Here is a 23,477-nt window from a genome sequence, read left to right as displayed (position 1 = left end):
TTGAATTCTGAGGCCATTTTATAGGTCCCTTTGATCCTGCCGTTGAACATCCACACTAGAAGTTCCCTGAACCATGTTTAGGCCAGAACCGTGTCTGATTTAGACCATGTTCCATCACATGCAAGACTTTATCAGTGTGCATGTCTCTGTGAGGCTTACTTTATGTCCCTTTGATCCTGGAAGTCCCACAGAACCATGTTTGCTTGGAAGTTTCCTGCATCATGTTCAGGCCATGTTGCCTACAAACCTTGATCAGTGATTTTTTTTTTCATTTTCATTTATCCGTGATCAGTGTGCTTCTCTTTGTGATGCCCCTTTTTAAATTCCTTTCGTGCTGGACGTTAAGCGGAACCATGTTTGCTTTTAGGCCATGTTGCCAAATGAAATTAATCTCCAGGATTGATTATTGTGTCTCGTTTTGGGGTTATGTTTATGCCGTGTTGAGTTGTCTTGTCCTGGAGATCCACTGTGGAAGTCCACATAGTCCATTATTTAGCGTGTTTCTTTAGGCCATGTCCATGTATGTTTAGGGCATGTCCATGTATGTTTAGGGCATGTCCATGTATGTTTTAGGGCATGTCCATGTTTGTTTTAAGGAATGTCCATATTTGTTTAGACGATGTCCATGTATGTTTAGGTCATGTCCATGTTTGTTTGGGCCATGTCCACGTCTGTTTTAGGCCATGCCCATGTTTGTTTTAGACCATGTCCATGTCTGTTGTAGTCCATGTCCATGTCTGTTTTAGGCCATGTTGCCGCTGGGATTGTCACCGCTGCCCAGGTCCGACTCCGCCTCTCCACTGTGCCCCCCACCGCCGCCGCAGCCGCGGCGCCCCGACAGGTGGTCCAGCGACTTGGGGGAGGCGTTCATCTGCCGCCGCCTCCTCCATCGGCAGCACCTCTGCAGGTCGGCACGGAACGAGGGCGTGTAGAAACCGTAGATGACCGGGTCGCAGCAGGTGTTGAGGTTGCCGAAGACGAAGAGCGTGTGGTTGACGTACTCTGGGGTCACCTGGAGCAGAGCCATACAGAAAACACTACATTACACTATATTACCTGATGCTTTTATTCTCAGCCACTTATAGTTATTTTAATCCCTTAGCCCCTTAACCCCATATACTGTATATGCTTAACTTTACTTGATGTGTCGCTAGTCGCTGCATAACACATTCATAGCAGCTGTTATACACTTTGCAGTTATAGACCAGCATGCTGTTATTAAGAAATAACAGACATGCAAATGTTGGGGAGCCCCATTCAAATGAATGGGGCGTTTTACAGAATGACGGCAATCCATGTCATGAACTTTTATATTATACATATTTTATATACGTAGTGCTCTGACCTGGAGCATGCGCGGCTGGAACCAGTACCAGATGCCCAGCAGGTAGTAAGGGGTCCAGCAGATGACGAAGGAGGCCACGATCACGATGGTCATCTTCAGGGTCTTCATGCGCGCCTTGGGGATCATGTCCGTGCCGCTACGCCGCAGGCATGGCTCACCTCCACCTGAGAGAAATACGTTTACATGATGAGGATACTATAACTTACATGGCATAACATTAAGTTACACACACACACTGGCAAACACACACACACACACACACATACACACACACACACACTCACACACACACACACACACACACACACACACACACACAGGCACACAGGCACAGAGAGGTGTGCGCACACAAACACACACACGCACGCGCTCGCACACACACATACACATACAAACACATTCAAAAGGCATATGATTGAGTGATTGATTGATCGATTGATTGATTAACTAATTGGGTGAGCCTAATCAGCAACATCCACCTTCATCCACACCCTTGAGATCAATCGATACACAACCCCAATTGACAGAGAACACTAGATTACATTTAACTGATGCGTCTATCCAATGGGACTTGTAAGATAATTGAAATTTAAAGGAACACATTTATGACGGAGTTTTAGGGACATATTTAAATATATGGTAACACTTTAGAATAATGGATGCAAAAAAGCATTATAAAGACTTAATAAATAATTAACTATTGATGAACAAAACATTAACAAACGTTTGTAAATGACTAGGAAATGTAAACAAATGCTTGTAAATGACTAGGAAATGCTTTGTTAATATTTTATATTTATGAAACATTTACAAGTTGCTTGTAAATGAATAAAATACTCTGTTATAAGGTGTGTAAAATCTTGCAGATATCATTTGTAGATATCTTATAAAGCATTAATAAAGCTTAGTTAATAATAAAAACATTTGTTAATGTTTTATTCATCATTAGTTAATTATTTACTGAGTCTTTACTAAGGAACATTATTATAAAGTGTTACCAAATATTTTTTTATTTTTTTTATAAAGTCACACATTTGATAGAAAAAATTTCAGAAATCTCCCATCTCACTCAAATTGAAAGCCATTGAAGGAAACGTTTGTGTTTGGTTTACGTCTGTCTCTGTCCAAACAAACAGGCATCACTCAACATTATCGTTACCCAGATACACAGACACGTATACATTCAAACAACACTGTTTGATGCATACAGGCACCCTAAACACCCTGTGCACAGGCACTGAAGGTCAGAGTCGGTGGTGACGTTGAGAACTCCATGTAAGAACTTAATGTGGCTTTAATGTGGCCAACACCTGCAGACAGACACACAAATTGAAGGAAAGAGGGTTGTGTTTGGTAACAAACTGCAGGCATCACTTGGCACCGCAGTCATCCTCACACCTACGGCACGCAGAGATGGCCTAGACTACACTCAAGCACATGGACGAGCAACACAAGATGGCAAATTTCTGACTTTTTATCAAGCAAATTTGCAAGTTTTATCTTGCAAATTTGCGACTTTTATCTCACAAATTTGTGTCTTTTTTTCGCAAATTTGCGACTTAACAAAGTTTCTTTCTTGCAACTTTGCAAATTTATTCTCAGAATAATACCTCCCCCATCTCTGAAAATAATATATTTTAACATGTCCCTAATACGCTGTCGTACATATTGTAAACAAAAACAAAGATGTCACAAATTTATAGCATCCTTGGGTTCCCACCGGGGTAAAGCAGACATTAGTAGACGATAGATCGATGTGCCTTTAGTAAGTTTCCTGGAGCAAGAGTAGGCCCACAAGAGCACATTTAAACTCAGCTGTGGATCTAGCTGTACATCACCACCACACTGAGACATGGACACGGTAGTTTCTCACACTAGGGACACGTCAGACATACCCACACACACACATACACACACACACACACACACGCACAACGCACGCACGCACGCACACACACACTCTCTCTCTCTCTCTCTCTCTCTCTCTCTCCACACTCTCTCTCTCTCTCTCTCTCTCTCGCTCGCTCACTCACTCACTCACACACACACACACACACACACACGCACGCACGCACGCACACACACACACACACACACGATTGAGTGAATGATTGATCCAGCCTCAACGTCCACCTTCATCCACAACCTTGACACCAATCAATACCCATCACCCGACTAAGCAAGCAATATGCACAGGGCAGGTCTGCTGTAAAGCAACTAATCACACCGATCGATTCTGTTGATAACATAATTATTGATTTTTGTTTTGGTGTGATGTTTGTGACTGATGATGACTTTCATGGCCAACACATGGGCGATCAATCACTGCGAACATCGTGTAGGTTTGTGTGACGGCGTGACCGCCACTAGGGTTGTGGGTGGGTGTATTCTGACTGTCACGCCAAAGAGCATGGTTCTTTGCTATAGCAGTCAGAGCCCCCGGTGTGTTACCCCAGAAGGCAGGGGTTTGGTTCTCTTGTTTAGTTTTCTTTGGTTTGTTTAGAGTAGTTCTTTTGGTGGCCTTGTATGCATTGCCTTTGGTGACTTTACCTTACCCGTGCTTGTTTCTGCACAGGTCTGTTAAAGTAACTGAAGTGATAATGTTGGTATCATTATTATTATTATTTTGGTATAATGTTTGTGACAGATGACAGCTTTCAGACATGGTGAATCTTCTGAAGTTTCACAAAGCATCGAGCTTTACGGTATGCATCCCCTTGTAAAGCACCCTAATCAAGATGATAAGATTATTACCGATTTTCAATTTGGTCTTATATGTTCTACTCTATTCTACCAAAGTCACTTAGAATAAGTCCTTTCACTCGGCGGCCATCTTTTGCTACACCTCAGGGTTGCAATTTCAGATTAGTAAGACCATGGGCGTCCTAAAATGAATGATTAAACAGAAATGGAACAACGGAGCGGCTCACAACCCATATGGTTGGCATCGCTATAAAATAATATGTACAGTACAGTACTTTGGTGGCTTGTGTGTGTTACCTTTAGTTACTTGTGTCTGTTACCTTTGGTGCCCTTGTGTGTTACCTTTGGTGGCTTGTGTGTGTTACCTTTAGTTACTTGTGTCTGTTACCTTTGGTGCCCTTGTGTGTTACCTTTGGTGGCTTGTGTGTGTTACCTTTAGTTACTTGTGTGTGTTACTGTGCCTTTGGTGGCCTTGTGTGTGTCACCTTTGGTAGCTTGTGTGTGTTACCTTTGGTGGCTTGTGTGTGTTACCTTTAGTTACTTGTGTGTGTTACCTTTGGTTTCCTTGTGTGTGCTTTGGTGGCCTTTTGTGTGTGTTACTGTGCCTTTGGTGGCCTTGTGTGTGCTACCTTTGGTGGCCTTGTGTGTGTTAAAGTAGTGTAAGTGATGTGCGCACATTCAGTAAAACAGGTGCTGGATCAAACAAACATGCTTAAAGGAAGAAAGAGAAATCCACACACTGTTGTCACCTATACACCTGACGAAGACCGCCTAAGGTCGAAATGTTGTGTTCAATAAATGGGTGAGCAGCAACAGGGTGCAGATTTTTCTTTGGCCTTGCGTGTGTTACCTTTGATGGCCTTATCTTACTCTACTGTACTCTACTCTACTCTAATCCCCTTCTTCTCTATTAATGTGTGTGTTACCTTTAGTTACTTGTGTGTGTTACCTTTAGTTACTTGTGTGTGTTACCTTTAGTTACTTGTGTGTGTTACCTTTAGTTACTTGTGTCTGTTACCTTTGGTGCCCTTGTGTGTGTTACCTCTGGTGCCCTTGTGTGTGTTACCTTTGATGACCTTGTGTGTGTCACCTTTGGTGACCTTGTGTGTGTTACCTTTGGTGGCCTAGTGTGTGTTATAGGGCAGTCATGGGTAAGCGGTTAGGGCGTCAGACTTATAGCCCAAAGGTTGCCGGTTCGACTCCCGACCTGCCAGGTTGGTGGGGGGAGTAATCAACCAGTGCTCTTCCTCCCCCCCCCCCCTCCTCCAGTGCAACCCCATCCTCCTCCATGACTGAGGTACCCTGAGCATGCTACCGTCCCACCGCACTGCTCCCTAGGGGAGCCATTGAGGGCTGCCCCCTTGCACGGGGGGTGAGGTATAAATGCAATTTCGTTGTGTGCAGTGTTCACTTGTGTGCTGTGGAGTACTGTGTCACAATGGGAGTTGGAGTTTCATTTTCACTTCTTTAGAAATTGAAAAGCTACCTTTGGTGCCCTTGTTCCTGTGCATCTGGCGGTTGATCTCCACCAGGATGCGCGTGTAGCAGAAGCTCATGACGAGCAGCGGGAAGACGTAGAGGGTGACAAAGTGGAACATGTTGTAGGCCGTCTCCTGCCAGCGCTGCTGGAAGCTGCCGTGCGTCACGCACTGCACGAAGTCCACCCCCTCCGCCTTCACCGCACGGAAGATGAACAGCTGTCAATCAAATGAAAAAGGAACCATTAGGGGAAAAGAAATGTATAAAACGTACTAAGTGCACGGCACAAAGTCCACCGCTTCCACCTCCACCGTGGAGGGGATGAACAGCTGTCTAGCACATTACACATAACAGCTACTGTATATTATAGCTATTACACTACCATACATTTGTGACAAATATTACACTACCATACATTTGTGACAATTATTACACTATCATACATTTTGTGACAAATATTACACTATCATAACACAGGCACATGCCCCATGACTTCACTGCTTGGAAGATCAACAGTTGTCAGTCAAGGGAGATCTTTTACACAACATTACAGAGATCATCATCATACATTTATAAGAAACACAAGTGAATATGTTGAGATTTTAGACGCCATCCGCCTTCACCGCGTAAGATGAGCAGCTGCCAATCAAGTGACATGTTCCACAACATTACAGAGGTATTAGTTATTCACACATTCATGGCATACACTGCACCAAGTTCATCATCCCCTCTACCTTCCCCACAGAGACTAAGATAAACAGCTGTCAGTCAAGCCAAATATGTTTTTTTTTGCACAAGCTAAAAGAAATGCAGCATACAATATATGTACGTATACAATATATGAATATCAATGCTGCAATTTGAAACCTATTCATATTTTCCAGGGCACACACACTTTTCATGCTTGATGGAGAATAGCCATTCAAGTGTGGAAATAATGGGGTGGTGAAGAAACGAGCGATGTGGAGCAGAGCTCTCTAGACACCAAGTCACTGATATAGAAGAGTGGAACCTAATCAGGGGTACCTGTACACACTGCAGAGGGTAGGTAGAAGAATGCAATAATAACAAACCAGAAATGCACTCAGACAGTGCAGACCTCCAAGGAAGCTGTTTGATAGAACATTTGACTATGTTACACCCTTGTTACACCCAAGTCTTTCTGTCTTGTTTTTTTAACGTTAGCCAAAATTTACCCTATACGGCAATGGTGAAGAATGATTTAAAAAATGAATTACTTATTAATTACAAAGTACAAGAGAGTCCTTGTGCACAGCCCCTCAATGCAGGTGCAGGTGTGAGGCAGGAGGAGGTGAATCAATAAACCAAAAGTCAAGAGACACCGCACACTGCTTACTTTTCTTAACTTTATTTCTTGGAGCGAACAACGCGTTTCGCCCAATGCGTCATCAGGTTCGCTCTATCTAGAGAGCGAACCTGATGACGCATTGGGCGAAACGCGTTGTTCGCTCCAAGAAATAAAGTTAAGAAAAGTAAGCAGTGTGCGGTGTCTCTTGACTTTTACTTATTAATTACCTTGGCAGAGGTAAATGTAGTCACATTGCGCTAGAGCATGCAGTGAGGGGGTACTCATGGTGTGGGGAGAAGGCAAGACAAAAAAGGTTGGGAAACACTGATATAGAAGATACACACAAACAAGCAAAGAAAAAAAGAACAAAAAAAGACAAACACAAAGAAGGCATCTGGGTGAATATGACACTGCAGTCCCAACAACAGTACCAATAGTGACGACGTATTGTATATTGTGCTGCAGTTCTCATAAAATTGAGCTGTATCTTATTTGATTTACTTTTTCCTTGCCTGTTGACAGACAGAATCTCAGATCACAAACCAGGTCATGCAAGACCAGTTTTATTCCATTCTTGTTGTCATCATCTGTCACATAGTTTATGCATCTAGGGCGGCGCGTCTGAGTATCGTGACATGGTTTATGCATCCAGTGTCTGAGCACACGCGTGTATATATCACACACCATGGCATCACTTGTATTTTCTCTTCCTGGTATTAGCTTCTGTGACATGGTTTATGCATCCAGACGGGTGTCTGAGTATTCGTGTGGTGATAACCATCTGTTGCAGAAGTACTGAGTCCCACCCCACCACCCTCCACCCTCCACCATCGCTTCCATCAACCTGGGCCGCTGATAGCTTTGAATGACCGGGCTTGGGTCAAAATCCTCTGAAAGGGCCCTGATACTGGGCCCCCTCTCTTCCTGGGCCCTGGATAACTGACCCCTCTGTCCCCTCCCTAGGGCCCAGGATAAAATCATCTGAAAGAGCCCCCCCCCCTCAATACATACAATGTAATGAGGACCCAATGCTCTCTCCCATCTCTGGGCCCAGGACAACTGAACTGTTTGTCCCTCCCCTGGCCCTGATGGCAGGCCTACCTCCAGCTACTGGAGCCCGACAGAGGCAGAGGCAGAGCCCCTTCCTCCCCCACCTGCCCACCTTCACTTGATCTACGCACTTGAGGCCAGACATCCTGCATATCAATTCAGTCTAGGTCTGAGATCAAGGCCTGGTGCAGAATCACAACTTTGCAATGAGAGCACTTCAAACCGTGCCCACGATGCGAGGCAGCAGGCCACATCTGGGTGAGATGGGGCTTATATCCGCCTACCGTATGCCATGTGGTGAGATTATGCCGTGGTGGTTAGTAAGGAAATTGCTGTCGTGCGCCATGCTAGCTCCTCCTGTGTTCTTAAATCATGTCAGTCACGGTGCCTCAGTTCACATATCATACCGCATGATGCTATCAGAGGCTGTATGTGTATTTGCCTGGTTAACACCAGACAATCTCAGCCCTGCCGTGGCCATCCGGTAGGGCACTCGCCTGCCATGCGGCTGACCCGGGTTCGATTCCCAACTCGGGTCCTTTGCCAACCCCTCCCCGTCTCTCTCCCCAATCACCTCCTGTCTACCTCTCATACTGTACTGTCCATAAAAAGTCCAAAAAACAAAACAAAACAAAAAAAAGACCAAAAAAAAAATCTTTAATAAAAAACCACCAGGCGATCTCAAAAGTGAGATGGCAATACCAAGGCAATTTCTCTTTGGAAAGGTGTAGTTAACGATTGCTCATGGTGTTCATTGAGCGTTACGAATGTATCATTTGGCATACGTAGTCCATAACCAAGATCTGGAACCCTCGCTGAGAGATAGAACCCATGCCTGTCTTTCAGATTGCAATTTGGGATTTCACAGATCGCCCATCACTATGCTGCTACAATGAATTGTGCATGCATTGGCAGTTCTAGACAGGGGTCAGAGTGGGTCAGGGCCCCTGTAGATTTCCTCCTGGCCCCTGTTGTGGTAACCCTGTGCTGAACAGCCAATGACTTAACCCCTTAAGACACGGCATTATAAATGAGCTGTTACCAGCAGGGCTGTAGTGGTAAAATTAGAGGTGGGTAAACTATGAATTTTTTGATCAGACAGACCGTGACGCGACGCAACGTGACGCGACGCGACACAGCAAAGAGCAATGCAAGGTGTCGCGAATCTGTATGGCTGTCCTGGCCTTATTCCATGACGTTATCAGTTGAAGTCATATTAAATCAATTAAATTTCAAATTTCAACAGTAAAGAAAAGTATGTGTAGAGTAAGAACTATCCAGGCTACAGTAGATATGGTGTGTGTGTGTGTGTGTGTGTGTGTGTGTGTCTCCTCTCGCACTACCTGTTTCTTCATCTCCTATTTCATCTTTCTCTGTTTTCTCATTCTCTGTTGGTACTCTTTCCTTTCCTCATCTTTCCTCTTCTATCTCTCTCTGATCTCCTGATGTTTCTCCTCTCCCTGTGATCTCTGCCTCATTGCCTGTACCATCACTGCCTGAAAAAGTAGAATTTAAGAGTTGTGGGGCTGAGAACACCAGTTAAGCAGCCAGCCAATTACACTAACAACATAAGTTAAAGAATCACTCATAGGCTATAACTACCTATCAGCATAAATAGCCTATAGGCCTACAGCATGTTTTTTGTTATATTGTTTTATATTTAGAAAATATAAGATTGCTATTTTTGTTTTACACTTGCCAATTCAATGGCTGTTTTAAAAAAAACATATGTAAGCCGTATTTTTGCGGTATTTAGAATGACAATTGACCTTTTATTAACTCCGCCAGGAGGTTATGTCAGAGACGTTCTTAATGCAGAGAACAGAGAATCTTTGATTATGTGATCGCCCGCTTTCTGTGTTACCATGTCTGTCCGTCTGTCGCTCTGTTCGTTCGCTGCTATTTCGCGGCCTGCCACAAGGTGGCCGAGGTGAATTGAGCTATGACAGGGCGTGCCTGCGAAGTGGATTGATGGACAGTGACCACAGCCAGAATGTAGGCTATTACGCGCGGATTTGCTGTGCCTACATGGCTGCGTAGCCAATAGCACACCAAATGATAGGCCTATAATAATAATCAGGGCTCTCAAGTCTCACGCATTAAGCGTGTGACACACTCTTCGGAGTGTTTTCACACTCTCACACGCCACACATGAGTTTTCACACGCCCGTCAAATTAATTCGCCAGAGTTACATTTTCGTCTGGCTGTTATTTAAGCTTTGCTAAAGGGTCTGATGAACCCCTGCAGTCTCAGGCACGCATAGCGCAAGCTACAGGATGCATCAACCTACAGTTGTCGTGCGCCAGCTTGCACAACAATGGTGACAACTCTTTAAAATATAAAATAAACCCATCCACCCCAACATCGCGATCATAAAAGGTTCACAATAATATCTCCAGTATATTTACACCCTCAGTACATTAAACATTCACAAACACACTTGAAAATCCAAAACAGTAATAGCATATCCCACTCCCAGCGTGCTCAGCTTCAGGAAGTAACAGGCACAGTGTCACAGGGTGACTATCAGGCGGAATCTATAAAAAAAAATGGCGTTGTTTTCCTTGGGAGAGTTTTAGAAGACGGACATGTGGAATCGGGAAACGCACACGCCAGACTAATGAGTGTAAACAAGCGCAGGTGGAGGAATGGGAGGATGGGACCGGTGATTGGTGGTTTTCGGGTGGGCCATTGGTTAAATGTTCAGTTGCCAAACATGACGGGAGACGACTGGGGGGAGAGGAGGACGCAGCGAGAGCGGGAGAGAGAAAGTTCGGAGGTGGAGGGACGACCACGACCCCGAAGCAGGAGACGTGATGCCCGTGAGCCGGTGACCGGATGGGACCAGGCAAGAGCCAGACGATGACTGCGCGATCCGGATCCGGATGGAGGAAACCGACTGCTCGACAGAGGGAAGGGAGGCGGCATATTGCCAGATGGATGCCCGCGACCCGAGCAATGCTATTAAAGCCTCGTTGGATGTCAGATAAGTTACTCGTCGTTTTGCCTGGTCGCCATGGTCTCCCAGTTGGAGTCCTCTCCAAGATGTGCGCTGCGCACTGTGTGCATGGACGTTCTCTCCTCCTCTCTCTCTCTCTCTCTCGCTCTCGCTAAGTGCGCTCTCTCTCCGGTCGCTCTCTCTACCTCTCTCTTTCCTTGTCGTGGCCCGGCCAGTGGTTAAAATAGTCATATTTCATTAGACTGGCTAGGCTACTGATTTCGTTTAGTGTGTTTATGTTGGGGTTGCCGTGCATGAAGAAAGCTGTGCATTCATATTCTTGCTTTGGCACCTCATGTTCTGAGGTTAGATGTAGTGTTGTGATGAGGAAAAAGGAGCAATATCACATTTGTGGCTAGTAGAATAGCTGAATGGCTAGTGAGTTGGGATAACCACAAGTCACAATGGCCAGCAAGCAGAAAAGTTAATGTCAAGACCTGACACACAAACACAAACACACACACACACACACACACACACACACACACACACACACACACACACACACACACACACACACACACACACACACACACACACACACACAGCTGTGGTTGGTGAATAAAAGTGGTTCATCTCATGTGCCATAAGCAAAGAGCAGCCAAAATGGATGTTTTTATTATTATTATTATTATTCTTTGTTTGATCTATGCATTTCCTGAAAAGAACCTTTGACATTTAGTTTATTAAAAAAGAAAGAATGTACTTCTTTGTCCGTGTGTTCATATATCTGTATGTCGTGCAGTATTTCACTGGAAATATAATAATTAATGTCAGTGCCAGCACCCATCTTTTGCATGGGCCTTTGGGTTTCTCAAGCTGACTTGGTTGTTTTGAAAGGCAATATATAAAATGATGATGATGATGATGATGATGATGATGATTAACACACACAAAATATTCAACATATTTTAGTTTTCTTTACTAGATGAAACAAATGTCATAACTAGGCCTATTAGCGCTACTTATGTGTTATTGTTGTTGTAATAACCGGCCGATGGGCCGTTGGGCCGAAGGTTCGGTGCCCCCCCACACACACACACACACCCACCCAATCTCACTCCCAACAAACTTTAAAACGTGAGAGCCCTGTAATAATATACAATATGGCACACATATATAGTCGCAGAGTGTTTGCCCTGTCAACCAAATCAGCGGAGTTAATTGTTCTCCGAGTGTTCCCTGCTCAGTTGAAGTTCACGAAGGCTGGAGATAATATTAATAACGGCGAATAGTGGTATAACAGATAACAGACAGCGCCAAGGAGGGAGAGGTACCCGGTTCACTACAGGCTACATGAAAGGTTGGCGGAGGTCTGCACACTCTGGGTGCATTTCTAGTTTGATTTGCTATTCTCATTTCACCTTGAAGCACGAGAACGTCTCGTGCTGTAAAATTATTGTTGTAAAATTACACTGGTGGCATTGCTAGCTTTCGTGATAGAATGACTAGCGGTGGATGACGAGTGCAATACTGTACGAGGATACCATGACTACGCATTAGCTAATCTGAAAGCTCGTTCTGTCATTGCCATAATTCGTCAAGTCAAACTTATTTATGAAGCACATTTAACGTCAGTCTTACCAGCCTGATCTCCAAAAAATCCGTGCTCCTGGACACGGATGTTAAGGACACGAAATCCGTGTCCAGGAGCACGGATTTTGCCAAAAATCCGTGCTCCTGGACACGGAATTGTTTTCCGTGCTCCTGGACACGGAATTGTTTTCCGTGATGGGCACACGGAAGTGCTTTCTATAGGCTATTACCACAGCACTGTGTTAACTCTATCATTAGAAAATACATACCAAATGCTCATCCTAAACAAAATAATGCTATAGCAATTTAAGTTATGCCCTGACCAAAACATTCCCTAACCTTAACCTGTCATTAAAGACATATTTTTCAGAAATACCTTTTCCAGTTGGTTGCTAGGCTATCAAACTCATATAATGAATGAAAGAAAACTAGCTGTGCCCAGACCAAAACAATCCCTAACCCTAACCTGTCAGTAAGAAATGTTTTTTTTTAGACAAAATATTTGAAATTAGAAAAATCCTGAGGAAACACAAGACTGTGGAAATAGCCTACAGAAAGCACTTCAAACAATTCCGTGTCCAGGAGCACGGAAAACAATTCCGTGTCCAGGAGCACGGAATTTTGGCAAAATCCGTGCTCCTGGACACGGATTTTGTGTCCTTACCATCCGTGTCCAGGAGCACGGAATTTTTGGAGATCATGTTGGTCTTACTTTACTTGAGGCCTTTTGCTGGCATCTGCGGAAGTGGAAGCACTGGATGGTCTCTTCAAATATCTCCTAATATCCATGATGACTAGACTAACTTTGAACAGGTAGGCAGGCAGGCAGGCAACTACACAACGTGTATGTGTTTACATATTCCCTGGATCCTGATTGGTGTCGCCGCCACAGCCGAAAGGCACTGATTGGAAGGTCACATAGTTCTACCCGAATACAGAGCAGATGAAAATGATTCCTACTAAAGCGTTAAGTAGCCTATGTTCAACAATATATTTTAAATGACACCAAATTTATTTTGGATTATTCCAACGGCAGATTACAAGGCGCAGGGAACTTTGACGTGCGTAATTGCCATTAAGAGCTGCGTAAACGCTATTTAGAGGTGGGTAAACGCTATTAGAGGTGGGTAAATGCTATTTCCTAAATTCCAGAGGTGCGTAAACGGCGTTTACGTGCGTTTACCCTCCACTACAGCCCTGGTTACCAGAATGGCAATGACCAAGTCGCAATGCATTACTAAAGGCCCCGTGCACTGTCATAGTAGTTTAGCACTATAGTAGTTAACTTTCAATGTAATTCTTCTAAAATTCTTCTAATTCTAATTCTAAATGCATGCCATGACACAACATGATATACCTTTTTGTATATTACATATTCATAATATTAAAAATGTTCTCTTTTGCCAATTTATGTGCTCCCCCCTTAAAGAACACTGGCACCACTTTGGCCCTCCTGGTAATTTTAGTGTAGAACCTCCACCGTGTGCATTCAAGCAGGGCCATCATTCCCAAGGACAGTAGCCTCTTAGTGCAGATGGGCATGCTGCCGGGCGCGTTCAATTTGCTGAAAAGGCTCAACTGCATCATAACAACATCGCTATGACATTACGGGGAGCCTTAAGTAACGGGTTGAGACTTGGTCATTAAACTTTTGTTGCCAATAAGGTTTACAACAGAGGCTCTGAGTCTGCACACAGGGGTTAGTTATAAATATTGAGTTCGACCCTCGACATCGTTCCAGATTTTGATTTTGGCCCTCAGTCAATTTGAGTTTGACACCCCTTGTATAGACTGTTCCAATCATATCCAGCCAATATGAAGCGTTCATGTCAGCCTGACCAACTTGCCAATTCTCAGTTCTTTCTGCTCCAACAAAGACAGCTGTAAATCCCCCTTCTGAGAGCTTGCTTGCTGTCTCTGGGAAGTTTGCCAGATGAGGTGTTCTGTTTATGACAGCCAAGAAAATGATCACGATTCACGACATCCGCCGCCTCTGTTCCACAGTTTTTAATGACGCATTACCACCTTCTCCAGTCTTGGCTGGGTCTGTCCTTCTGGGTCGGTGTGAGGGAGTGGGGTCATCAGTACACCCGTGGCTCCACTCTTTTAATGAGATTGACCCCTAGTCTACCCCTATGGCCTGACTGCAGTAGAGGGCCATACGGTACACTCAGGCTAACAGTACTTGAAGATCCATTAAAACTTTCAATGTTCCAGAAACTTATCTTCAGTTCAGTTCAGTTCAGTTTTATTTTTATTTTTAATTTTTTTGGTTTTTTTGACTTTATTTTTTATGATAGGACCGTGAAGGTGGCGACAGGAAGCGAGTGGGGAGAGAGAGACGGGGAAGGGCTGGCAAAAGATCCAGGCCGGGAATCGAACCCAGGTCAGCCACATGGCAGACGAGTGCCCCACCGTTTGGCCACAGCAGGGCCAGATCAGTAAAGTTCTGTAAAGTTCTTCTTGTCTACTGTAGGCTCATCTGCATTATTTTTATTATTCATATTTTATTCATATTTTATGTTATTAAAGGGCATGTAATGTAATGTTGGACCCCCTTCAAAACGAAATTATTAATCTCAAGGAGCTATGCTTCAGAACATTGAAATTAAAATGAAATTGAAATTGTAATTTCCTCAGTCAGCCTTCCTAAAAGCTCAAATGTAGTAAGAAGTCCCACGCTCAAACTAACAACACAAACAGATCCCTCAAAACTTTGACAAAAACGTTTCTTCTCTAGGTCCATTTGTATTCATCCTAAGTCAGCTTTCCTAAAAGCTAAAATGTCCACTCACGCTATGTCAAACTTTCCATTAGATGGATAAAAATTGATCTCTGACACCCTTACACCTGAATGCTAGCTGATGAGTTAAGTGTCTGCCTCAACCTTCCTCCAATGCCTTTTTGCTGAGAACAAGCCCCACAGCCCCACAGCCCAATGCACGACATTTACGGCATTGTCAAGGCAGCCAGATAGACGAGAGAAGCATTTCAATGAGGTGACCCACTGGGATGGGCAGGCAAAGATGTGCATCCTTACTTTGTCTTGTATGGTCTTTGTCTTTTCATTGTTACGTCCCCTGGGGGTGTTGCTTTTTTGTTCTATTGTAGATTAATAAACCATCACATATTCTCAGGGTACGATTTGTAGGGGGGGATGGGGGGTCTTGATATCGCCACTTTTTCTACATGATTTTATCACAGTTCAATGTAATTCCATGTAATTCAATGTAATTCCATCCGACAAATAGCACCCTGCATATTCTAAACCTACAAACAAGCCTTGTGGGGCATCGCATTTAAGCAGTCACATAACAACGTACATCACATTTACATGCACAGCCACATAGAGCATTATCCCTTTCTCTTACAAAACTAATTACTGCTTCAGCAGACTAAAGGGCATCCAGGATTATCTTCTCGACCACGACTCCCATTGACTTTTCATGGGTGGGTGTCAGTGACGTGCACAGACATTTTGGGTGGCACGTGCTGAAGGGGACGTTGGGGGCATGTGGAACTTCTGGCTGCCTTCCTAGAGCTATAAATGCTTTATATTATATTGTGGTGTTATCACATACTTTTGATTTTTGATCGTGAAGCATTTGAAGATTATCATGTCAACATCATAGAGAGTACATTAATACTATCTACAATCTATGGTAAACATGGACCACAGTACATTGTGACAAAAACTTTCGGTAACACTTTATGTTAGGGATACATCTATAAGCACTAATACATACTTTGTACAATCAGGGCCGGATTAAGATTGCCCCTAGGCTACGGGTTGTTGTGCCAACCCCCCCCCCCCCCCCCCCCCCCCCCCCCCCCCCCCCCCCCCCCCCCCCCCCCCCCCCCCCCCCCCCCCGCCCCCCCCCCCCCCATTTACATAGACAGTGTCATAATTATGATATAGGATTTAAGGATAACATGTCTACCAACTGTACTGAACACGACAGATGAATTTTCCAATACTACATCTTGTCACAATTCAGCAATTTTTCTCTTTTGGCTGATCAGGCTGATAAGGCTGCAGCCATATCTAGCCTGTGCATTAATCCGGCTCTGCATACAATGTTAATGTTAATCTTGCATAAGTAACTTGTAAGGCATTTATTAAGGCATTTACTAAGTAAACGCTAAGGCCTACTAGGTCCTTACTAAGGTTAAATTGGTAATAAATCTCTTGTTGCGTATGAACAAGACATTTGCGAATACATGCTCAACAAATGTTTGATTTTGCTTTGTACATGCCTTACAAGTCAGTTATACAGACACATTGTATTAGTGCTAATAGATATATCCCTAAAGTAAAGTGTTACCAAACTTTCAAAAGGGGCTTTGTTTGTCCACTAGGGCAAAAGGTCAGGTGCTTTAGCACCACCTCGTCCCTATCTGTGCGTGTGCACACCTATGGTGGGCGTGAAATGCATTATGGGGACCATCGGGTCCACTGACTCCGTGCACCAAAAGTTCAAAACTTTGCAGCGGATCTATGAGCCAATCAATCTATCAGCCAATCAGACCAAAAGCCTACACAAAAATACAACCCACATCCCGCCAGACACACCGTCCATCAACCGTCGACCGTCAGTGGTAATGTGAATGCCGGGTTACTTTGCCTTGCCTTTTGCAGGTGGGTGATGGTTCTGCTAGGGAAGGTGGGCGGGGTGGGTTGGTGGTTTTCTCATGGTGGTGGTCTATTAAGCGGAGCTGGGGATCGATTGCAACAAATCACCACCCACCGTGCAATAGCAGACACCATTGTGTCTCACGCTAGCCACATATCTCTATCCACCCACAGTCTTTCGTGCTACTTTTCCTCTTAATTGCTTTCTCTCTCTTTTGCGATCTCCATGTCTTTCTCTCTCTCTCTCTCTCCCTCTCTCTCTCCCTCCCTCCCTCACTCTCGTATTGCTCTCTCTCTCTTTCGAAGGTAGAGATGGCGTCCGCGCCTTTGTCTTACTTGAGAAGTTTCGCTCGGTGCGTAATTCCAAACCAAAAAGGCAGATGTGATTCATCATTCATCCATCATCAGTGTTCCCACAATCAAAATATTTTTTTTTGAAACACTGATGATGGGCTAGACCCGAAACGTTTGCATCCCACTTTTTGTTTTGGCTTTTCTTTATTTTTCAGCTTTAATACAGTTTCACTGAACAGCATCCTTTTTCTTCACACTTTCGCTCTCTTTTGCCATCTCCATCTCTCTCTCTCTCTCTCTCTCTCTCTCTCTCTCTCTCTCTCTCTCTCTCTCTCTCTCTCTCTCTCTCTCTCTCTCTCTCTCTCCCTTTTCTGCCATTCCTTCTCTTGCCACTATCATTCCCTTTCTCTGTCTCTCCTTCTTTGTGTGTCCATGTATGTGCGTCTGTAACTTTGTGTCTGTTAGTGTGTGTGTGTGTGTGTGTGTGTGTGTGTGTGTGTGTGTGTGTGTGTGTGTGTGTGTGTGTGTGTGTGTGTCTGTGTGTGTGTGTGTGTGTGTGTGTGTGTGTGTGTGTCTGTGTCTGTGTCTGTGTCTGTGTCTGTGTCTGTGTCTGTGTGCGCGTGTGTTCCCCTTTGTGATGGCTGAACATCAAGGTCATGTACACAGACCATCCCATGCATTAAGGGGATGGAGAGACGAGCGGAAGAGAGGAGAGGAAAGGAGAGGAGAGGAGAGGAGAGGAGAGGAGAGGAGAGGAGAGGAGAGCCCCGTCTTGTCTTGTCTTGGCTGATCCCTCAGGAGTGCAGCCATGCGGAGAGCAACCCACAAAGACAAAAAGCTCCCAGTGAAGAGAATGAAATCCCACCAGACTCCCGGAGACTAACTAACTAAATGGCCAGGATCAATGGAGCATCCAGTTTCTTGTCATGCTCTAACTGTTCTGGGAACAGTACAAAATCCCTATTGTTATTCTAGATATAACAGAGAGAACAGAAGAGAGAACAGAAGAGAGAACAGAAGAGAACAGGAGAGAACAGAAGAGAGTGCTGACCTGCCTGTGGCCGAACAATTTCACACAAGGCCCTAGGGCAAAAGCAATGTTCAGGCCCTCCATACGGCCTGTCAAGTTCACAATACCATGTTCACCACCAATATGGAAGGGTCCTAGCCAGGGAAATCCCATGCTGCTTTGCACAACCGTTCCGATCTGAAAGACAGCATGGATTCTATCTCTCAGCAAGGGCTCCAGATCTTCGACTCCAATCAGAGAGCGGGGAGGGGTGGAAAAGTGATGACTGCAGTTTACAACTGACACAATTGGCTGTGGGCTACGTATAAGCCAAATGGCACATTTGTAACGCCCAATAAACGTCCGTGGGCAGTCGTAAACCACACCTTTCCAATGAGAAATTGCATAGGTAGCCTTCACTTGTGAGATCGTCTGGTGTTAACCAGACGAGAAGGGCCCTAGGCCCAGGGGCAAATACCCTGCTCGTCCCCCCTATAGCTCCAGCTCGGTGACCTGCCCTATAGACAAGTAATAGTATCAGACCAATGTCCTAACATGTGGTGGGCGATGTGCAGGGGATTGGGGTATTAAGAGGTATTGACAGCTGTAGCGAGCCCAGCCACAGATCAATACTATAGAACACCTGCCAATCCACGTGGTCCCCATGGTACTTGTACAGGTCTTAAACAGAAGGCTTCATATTACCTGGAAGCCTATTGATGCTTACCAATTAGAAAAAGGGGTATTTCTTGAGTGATCAAACGATCATATGAAGTAAGACGTTTTCATTTCGAGGCATCCATAAAATGCACACATAGTCAGTACCATGATTTTAAAAATCAAGGAAAATATGACAGAACGCAACAACTAAAAGTAACCAGTTCCCACTTGAATGTACTGTAGGTACGTAAATTTGAATACAACATGAATACGCATCATGCATTTACATGAGAGGGTTTGCATGATGCGATTATGTAAATATTAGTATGTCTTTTGGTGCATTTATGTAAATATTAGTACATGTCTTGAAATGCAGTAACAGTAGCCTATGTAGGTTTAAATATCCGTAGGCATAAATACAGTATACACATCTCATAATGAGATTATGTAAATAGTACTGCATATCCCAGTAGCCCCATAATGCACAACGACTTCCACCAGTGGGACGCAGTAATAGTCATTGCAGTGTTTTAACGGGTTAAGCTTAAGCTTGTATGTAAATATAATACTACATCCCCGCTTCTGATACAAATCACTCCGTTCCCATGACAGAAGTGGTGTCAACAATAATCGATTTGGAAATGCAACGCAATGCGGGGCAAGGCAATTCAATAATTGATCTGGCAAATGCCATAATCGATGTTGCATATTTTTTCAACTTTCAATTACTTTTGAGGGTATTTCCGGAGCAAATGAACGTTAAATTGAATGAAAGCACTTCAAAGCATTGAAAACAGCAGGACTGATATACACAACAGCCAATAAAATGTTGTTCAGTAACTGCTTGTATTGCCACATGACTGATGAAAATTTGCCTTGCTTTCAGTAGAAATGTAATGCATTGCGATGGAACTGAATCAATCTGAATTGAATCGTTACCTTCCGAATCATAATCGAAACGAATCGTAAGGGCAGTGCCAATGCACACCACTACAGTCCGTGACACCCCTACCTGTGGAGATGCCATCAGCACGCTGAGTATCCAGGCAACCAGCAGCATCCTCTTGTTGCGCCTCCCAGCGTCCAGTGCGTCCAGCGGGTGCAGTATGGCGTGGTGGCGGTCCAGACTCACCACCACCAGGATGAACGCCGCCGAGTGCATGGCGAACAGCTTGAGGAAGCACAGCAGCTTGCACATGGCGTCGCCCGCGTACCACTGCACCGTCACGTTCCACACGGCGTCCAGGGGCATCACCACGAAGGTCATGACCAGGTCGGCGGAGGCCAGGCTGGCGATGAGCGGCCGCAAGTGCGAGGCCAGGCGGCGACCCCGGCCCCGCGTCACGCTCAGCAGCACCGCCATGTTGCTCAGGGCAGCGAAGACGAAGAGCACCGCCGTGGCCGCCACGCGGAAGCGTGCCGCCACCGTGAAGGTGGGGGCCACCCACGGGGACATGGACGGGGAGGGGGAGGAGAGGGGGATGAAGGAAGAGGAGGAGGAGGAGGAGGAGGAGGAGGAAAGGGAGGTGGAGATGGAGGGAGAGGTGGAGTTGACATTGTCATAGGAGGCCGTGGGCAGGATGATGGACCAGTTGGCTGACATTGTGCTGTGGAAAAAGAAATATATATATTGGAGAATATAACAAAATACACAACAGCAACAACAACATGTATTTATATAGCGCAGTATCACAACTATGAAGTTGACTCAAAGCACTTTCAAACACATACACATACAGTACACAAATACACATTGCCACATTCACACACCAGTTTTGCTGGCTGCCGTATTGCGCCAATTGTCCGGGGTTCACGTGAGAAAGTGCAAAAACACTCACACACATAGTAATAAAAATCCTAAAAAAAAAGATCACTCTGGAAGCGATTGTAACATAGTCTAAATTCATAACATCATATAAGAACATACAAGAAAATATATGATATAGATTTATAATGCTTTGGGGAAATGTGACATAACATTACAGTACATTACATCACATCACATCACATCACATCATCCAAAGCATCATGTGAATATACGGTAACACTTTACTTGACACCGGCGACGCGTCATACGTATGACAGGACGGCATCATAAAAGTGTCGTAACGCAGACAAGGACGTGTCACAAACATTATGTCAATGTCATAAACATTGTATGGCTCTGTTGTCATTACGTGACATGCGGTTATGGGAAAGGCAGACCTCACAATGTTCACTTTTCATGACCATAAAACCTTACTGACATTGAAATTGTGTTTATGACTCATCCATGACACTGTTTTGTCATATGACTCCGGTATCAAAGTGTAACCGAATACAGTGAACAAGAGAATGGAAGAAACTCGCATAGATCTGTAATGGACCCATTATGTGAAATAACACAGCGCTGTGGTCTACATTGTCATCATAAATAGTGCTTTAATAGTGCAATGAACTAAAGCAAAACCCAAATAAGGTAATAGACAAGATTGTTCTATTTGCCATTTTAGTCCTCGGAGATCATTTAAACTCGTGTGTTCCCATTGCAGTTGTCCAATATTGTATTGCACTCTGGTATTCGGCGACAAATAATAATTTCATTTCAGCCGCAAGTATCAACAAACAGAATGCATGCAAGAGCAAGCTGAGTGGAGAATTTGTAATGCATTGTTTACACCAACAGACAACATCAGCAGACTGCGTACAGTGTACTCTATAGCAGTATCAGCACAAACTAATCAGCCACAGCCAGGGATGCTGACAGGGGGGACAAAGGGGTCTGTTGTCCCGGGGCTGGGGGACAGGGGGCCCAGAATCGGGATCTCATTACATTGAATGCATTGGATGGGGTGCCCATTCAGGTGACTTTGTCCCGGGCCCGGCAAAAGCTGTCAGCGGCCCTGGCCACAGCTTTCATGTCTCAGCTCAAAATGAAGACAAATAGCAACAATGACAGGGCAGGTTTGTGGGGGTTCGCCATAACATAGTGGTTGACTATAACAGCCTCACATAAAGGCGCTTTAAGACACAATATAAAACCCGGAGGGAAAGAGCTATGACATAGATGTTTCTCCCCTCCGCAGTCACCCGGTGACAATGAGTTTTTTCGTGAGGGACACAGCGCTTTGTTATAGGATTTATGTCTCTCCCTTCCCTACCTCGTGCCTCATCTTGAGATGTCCCTCTCTAACAGGAGTGGACTGGTAAACTGGTATCTGTGGCATTTTCCAGGTGGGCCAACAGTAGTCAGGCCGTGCCCTCCTAGTGATGCAACACCTTCAGCGTTGCTTCTAGTCAGGCCAAGAGCAATACAAAAATAATTTCTGAGCTCCCGCAAAAAATCAGGAGCTCCTCCCAGGAAGCATGCAGCCCTTAGCAAACCAAGGGAGGCGGGTGGACCATGCCATTTGGGAAATGATAATTGTTATACTCTTCGTCAGACTAAATCTCAAAGAGTCGATGATGATCAGGCTAGGCTGACAGTCCCCAGGGGCCGATACTGTTGTTTTTGTTTGTTTGTTTTTTACTTAGGGACTGGTCCACAGTTTGGACGGGATGGCCTATTGGTCCAGCTCCAATATAGACAGTATATTGAGTCGAGCAGGATGCAGTACGAAATTGACTTGTGTGAGGGGCCAGTTTAGTAAAGGTGCACTGTGTAGGATGGTGGCCAGAGTGGGTATTGCAACTATACTGCTCAAGGAAACTGTGCTGCCTATTGCCAAATTTAAACTTTTCATGAGTACCGGTATTTACTAAATGATAAAATAATATTTACTAGTATGACCAAAGTACAGTATGTTTTGCAGCTTTCTGGAAATTCAAAATGGAGGACCATGGAGAAGACCCCCTTTTTTCATGGTGGTGGTAAGTATTCATGTAAAAGGCAATATTTCTGAATGGGCAGCCAGAATTCTGGAAATAAAGTACTAAAAATATTACACAGTAGACCTTTAAAACCATGGTAATACCATAGTAAACCATGGTAGATGTTGTAAGGGTAAATATCAGGAGATACAAACAGGAGAACTTTTTACTCATCTTTTCGTCTCAAACCCAAATGTCTTCGGTGGACAACAAAAACAATAGAATTGAACTGTGAATACTACCACTATATTGTGTGTAATCATCAAAGTCAGTGGCCTGATTGGTTGTTGCTAAGAGTTATCAGGCAGGCCAGCCAACAATTCATCAAGAAGTCAGTCTGCTTGTAATTAATTAATTTGCATAACATGACAAATGGGTTAAATGGAAAATATCACAGAAATCTCATTTACTGTAATAATGATTTGGCTCTCACTCTGGTCACTTCTACACAGATGAATGTTATAGGTGCCCCAGGTTACAGGATTAAAAGTTTAATTAATCCCGGGTCAGCCGATGGTTATGTGAATCATTAGTAAGTGAACAATGATTCTCGCGACCACTTCCACGGTCCGCTGTCAGAAAACCCTGAATGCAACTTTTTGACAGAGCGG

At 44.4% G+C, this 23,477-nt stretch overlaps 1 protein-coding gene across 1 annotated transcript; it reads right to left on the bottom strand.

The window, feature by feature from the left end:
* Positions 1–742: 742 nt before the first annotated feature.
* On the bottom strand, positions 743–20,620 carry LOC134435993 (gonadotropin-releasing hormone II receptor-like). The gene is made up of 4 exons (XM_063185022.1): positions 20,030–20,620; positions 5,535–5,745; positions 1,346–1,503; positions 743–1,012 (listed from the first exon to the last, which is right to left on the bottom strand). Exons 1-4 carry the CDS (start codon positions 20,618–20,620, stop codon positions 743–745), a joined length of 1,230 nt encoding a protein of 409 aa, XP_063041092.1.
* Positions 20,621–23,477: the final 2,857 nt, after the last annotated feature.

This window comes from Engraulis encrasicolus, chromosome 20 (genome assembly GCF_034702125.1).
Source record: "Engraulis encrasicolus isolate BLACKSEA-1 chromosome 20, IST_EnEncr_1.0, whole genome shotgun sequence".
NCBI lineage: Eukaryota > Metazoa > Chordata > Actinopteri > Clupeiformes > Engraulidae > Engraulis > Engraulis encrasicolus.
This window is presented reverse-complemented; position numbering and strand designations above follow the sequence as displayed.

Coding starts and splice junctions, on each gene's coding strand:
- LOC134435993 (XM_063185022.1), bottom strand. CDS start 20,620: ATGTCAGCCAACTGGTCCATCATCCTGCCCACGGCCTCCTATGACAAT. Junction 5,746..20,029: donor TGCTGATGGCATCTCCACAG/GTAGGGGTGTCA, acceptor TTTGATTGACAG/CTGTTCATCTTCCGTGCGGT. Junction 1,013..1,345: donor TCCAGCCGCGCATGCTCCAG/GTCAGAGCACTA, acceptor GCTCTGCTCCAG/GTGACCCCAGAGTACGTCAA.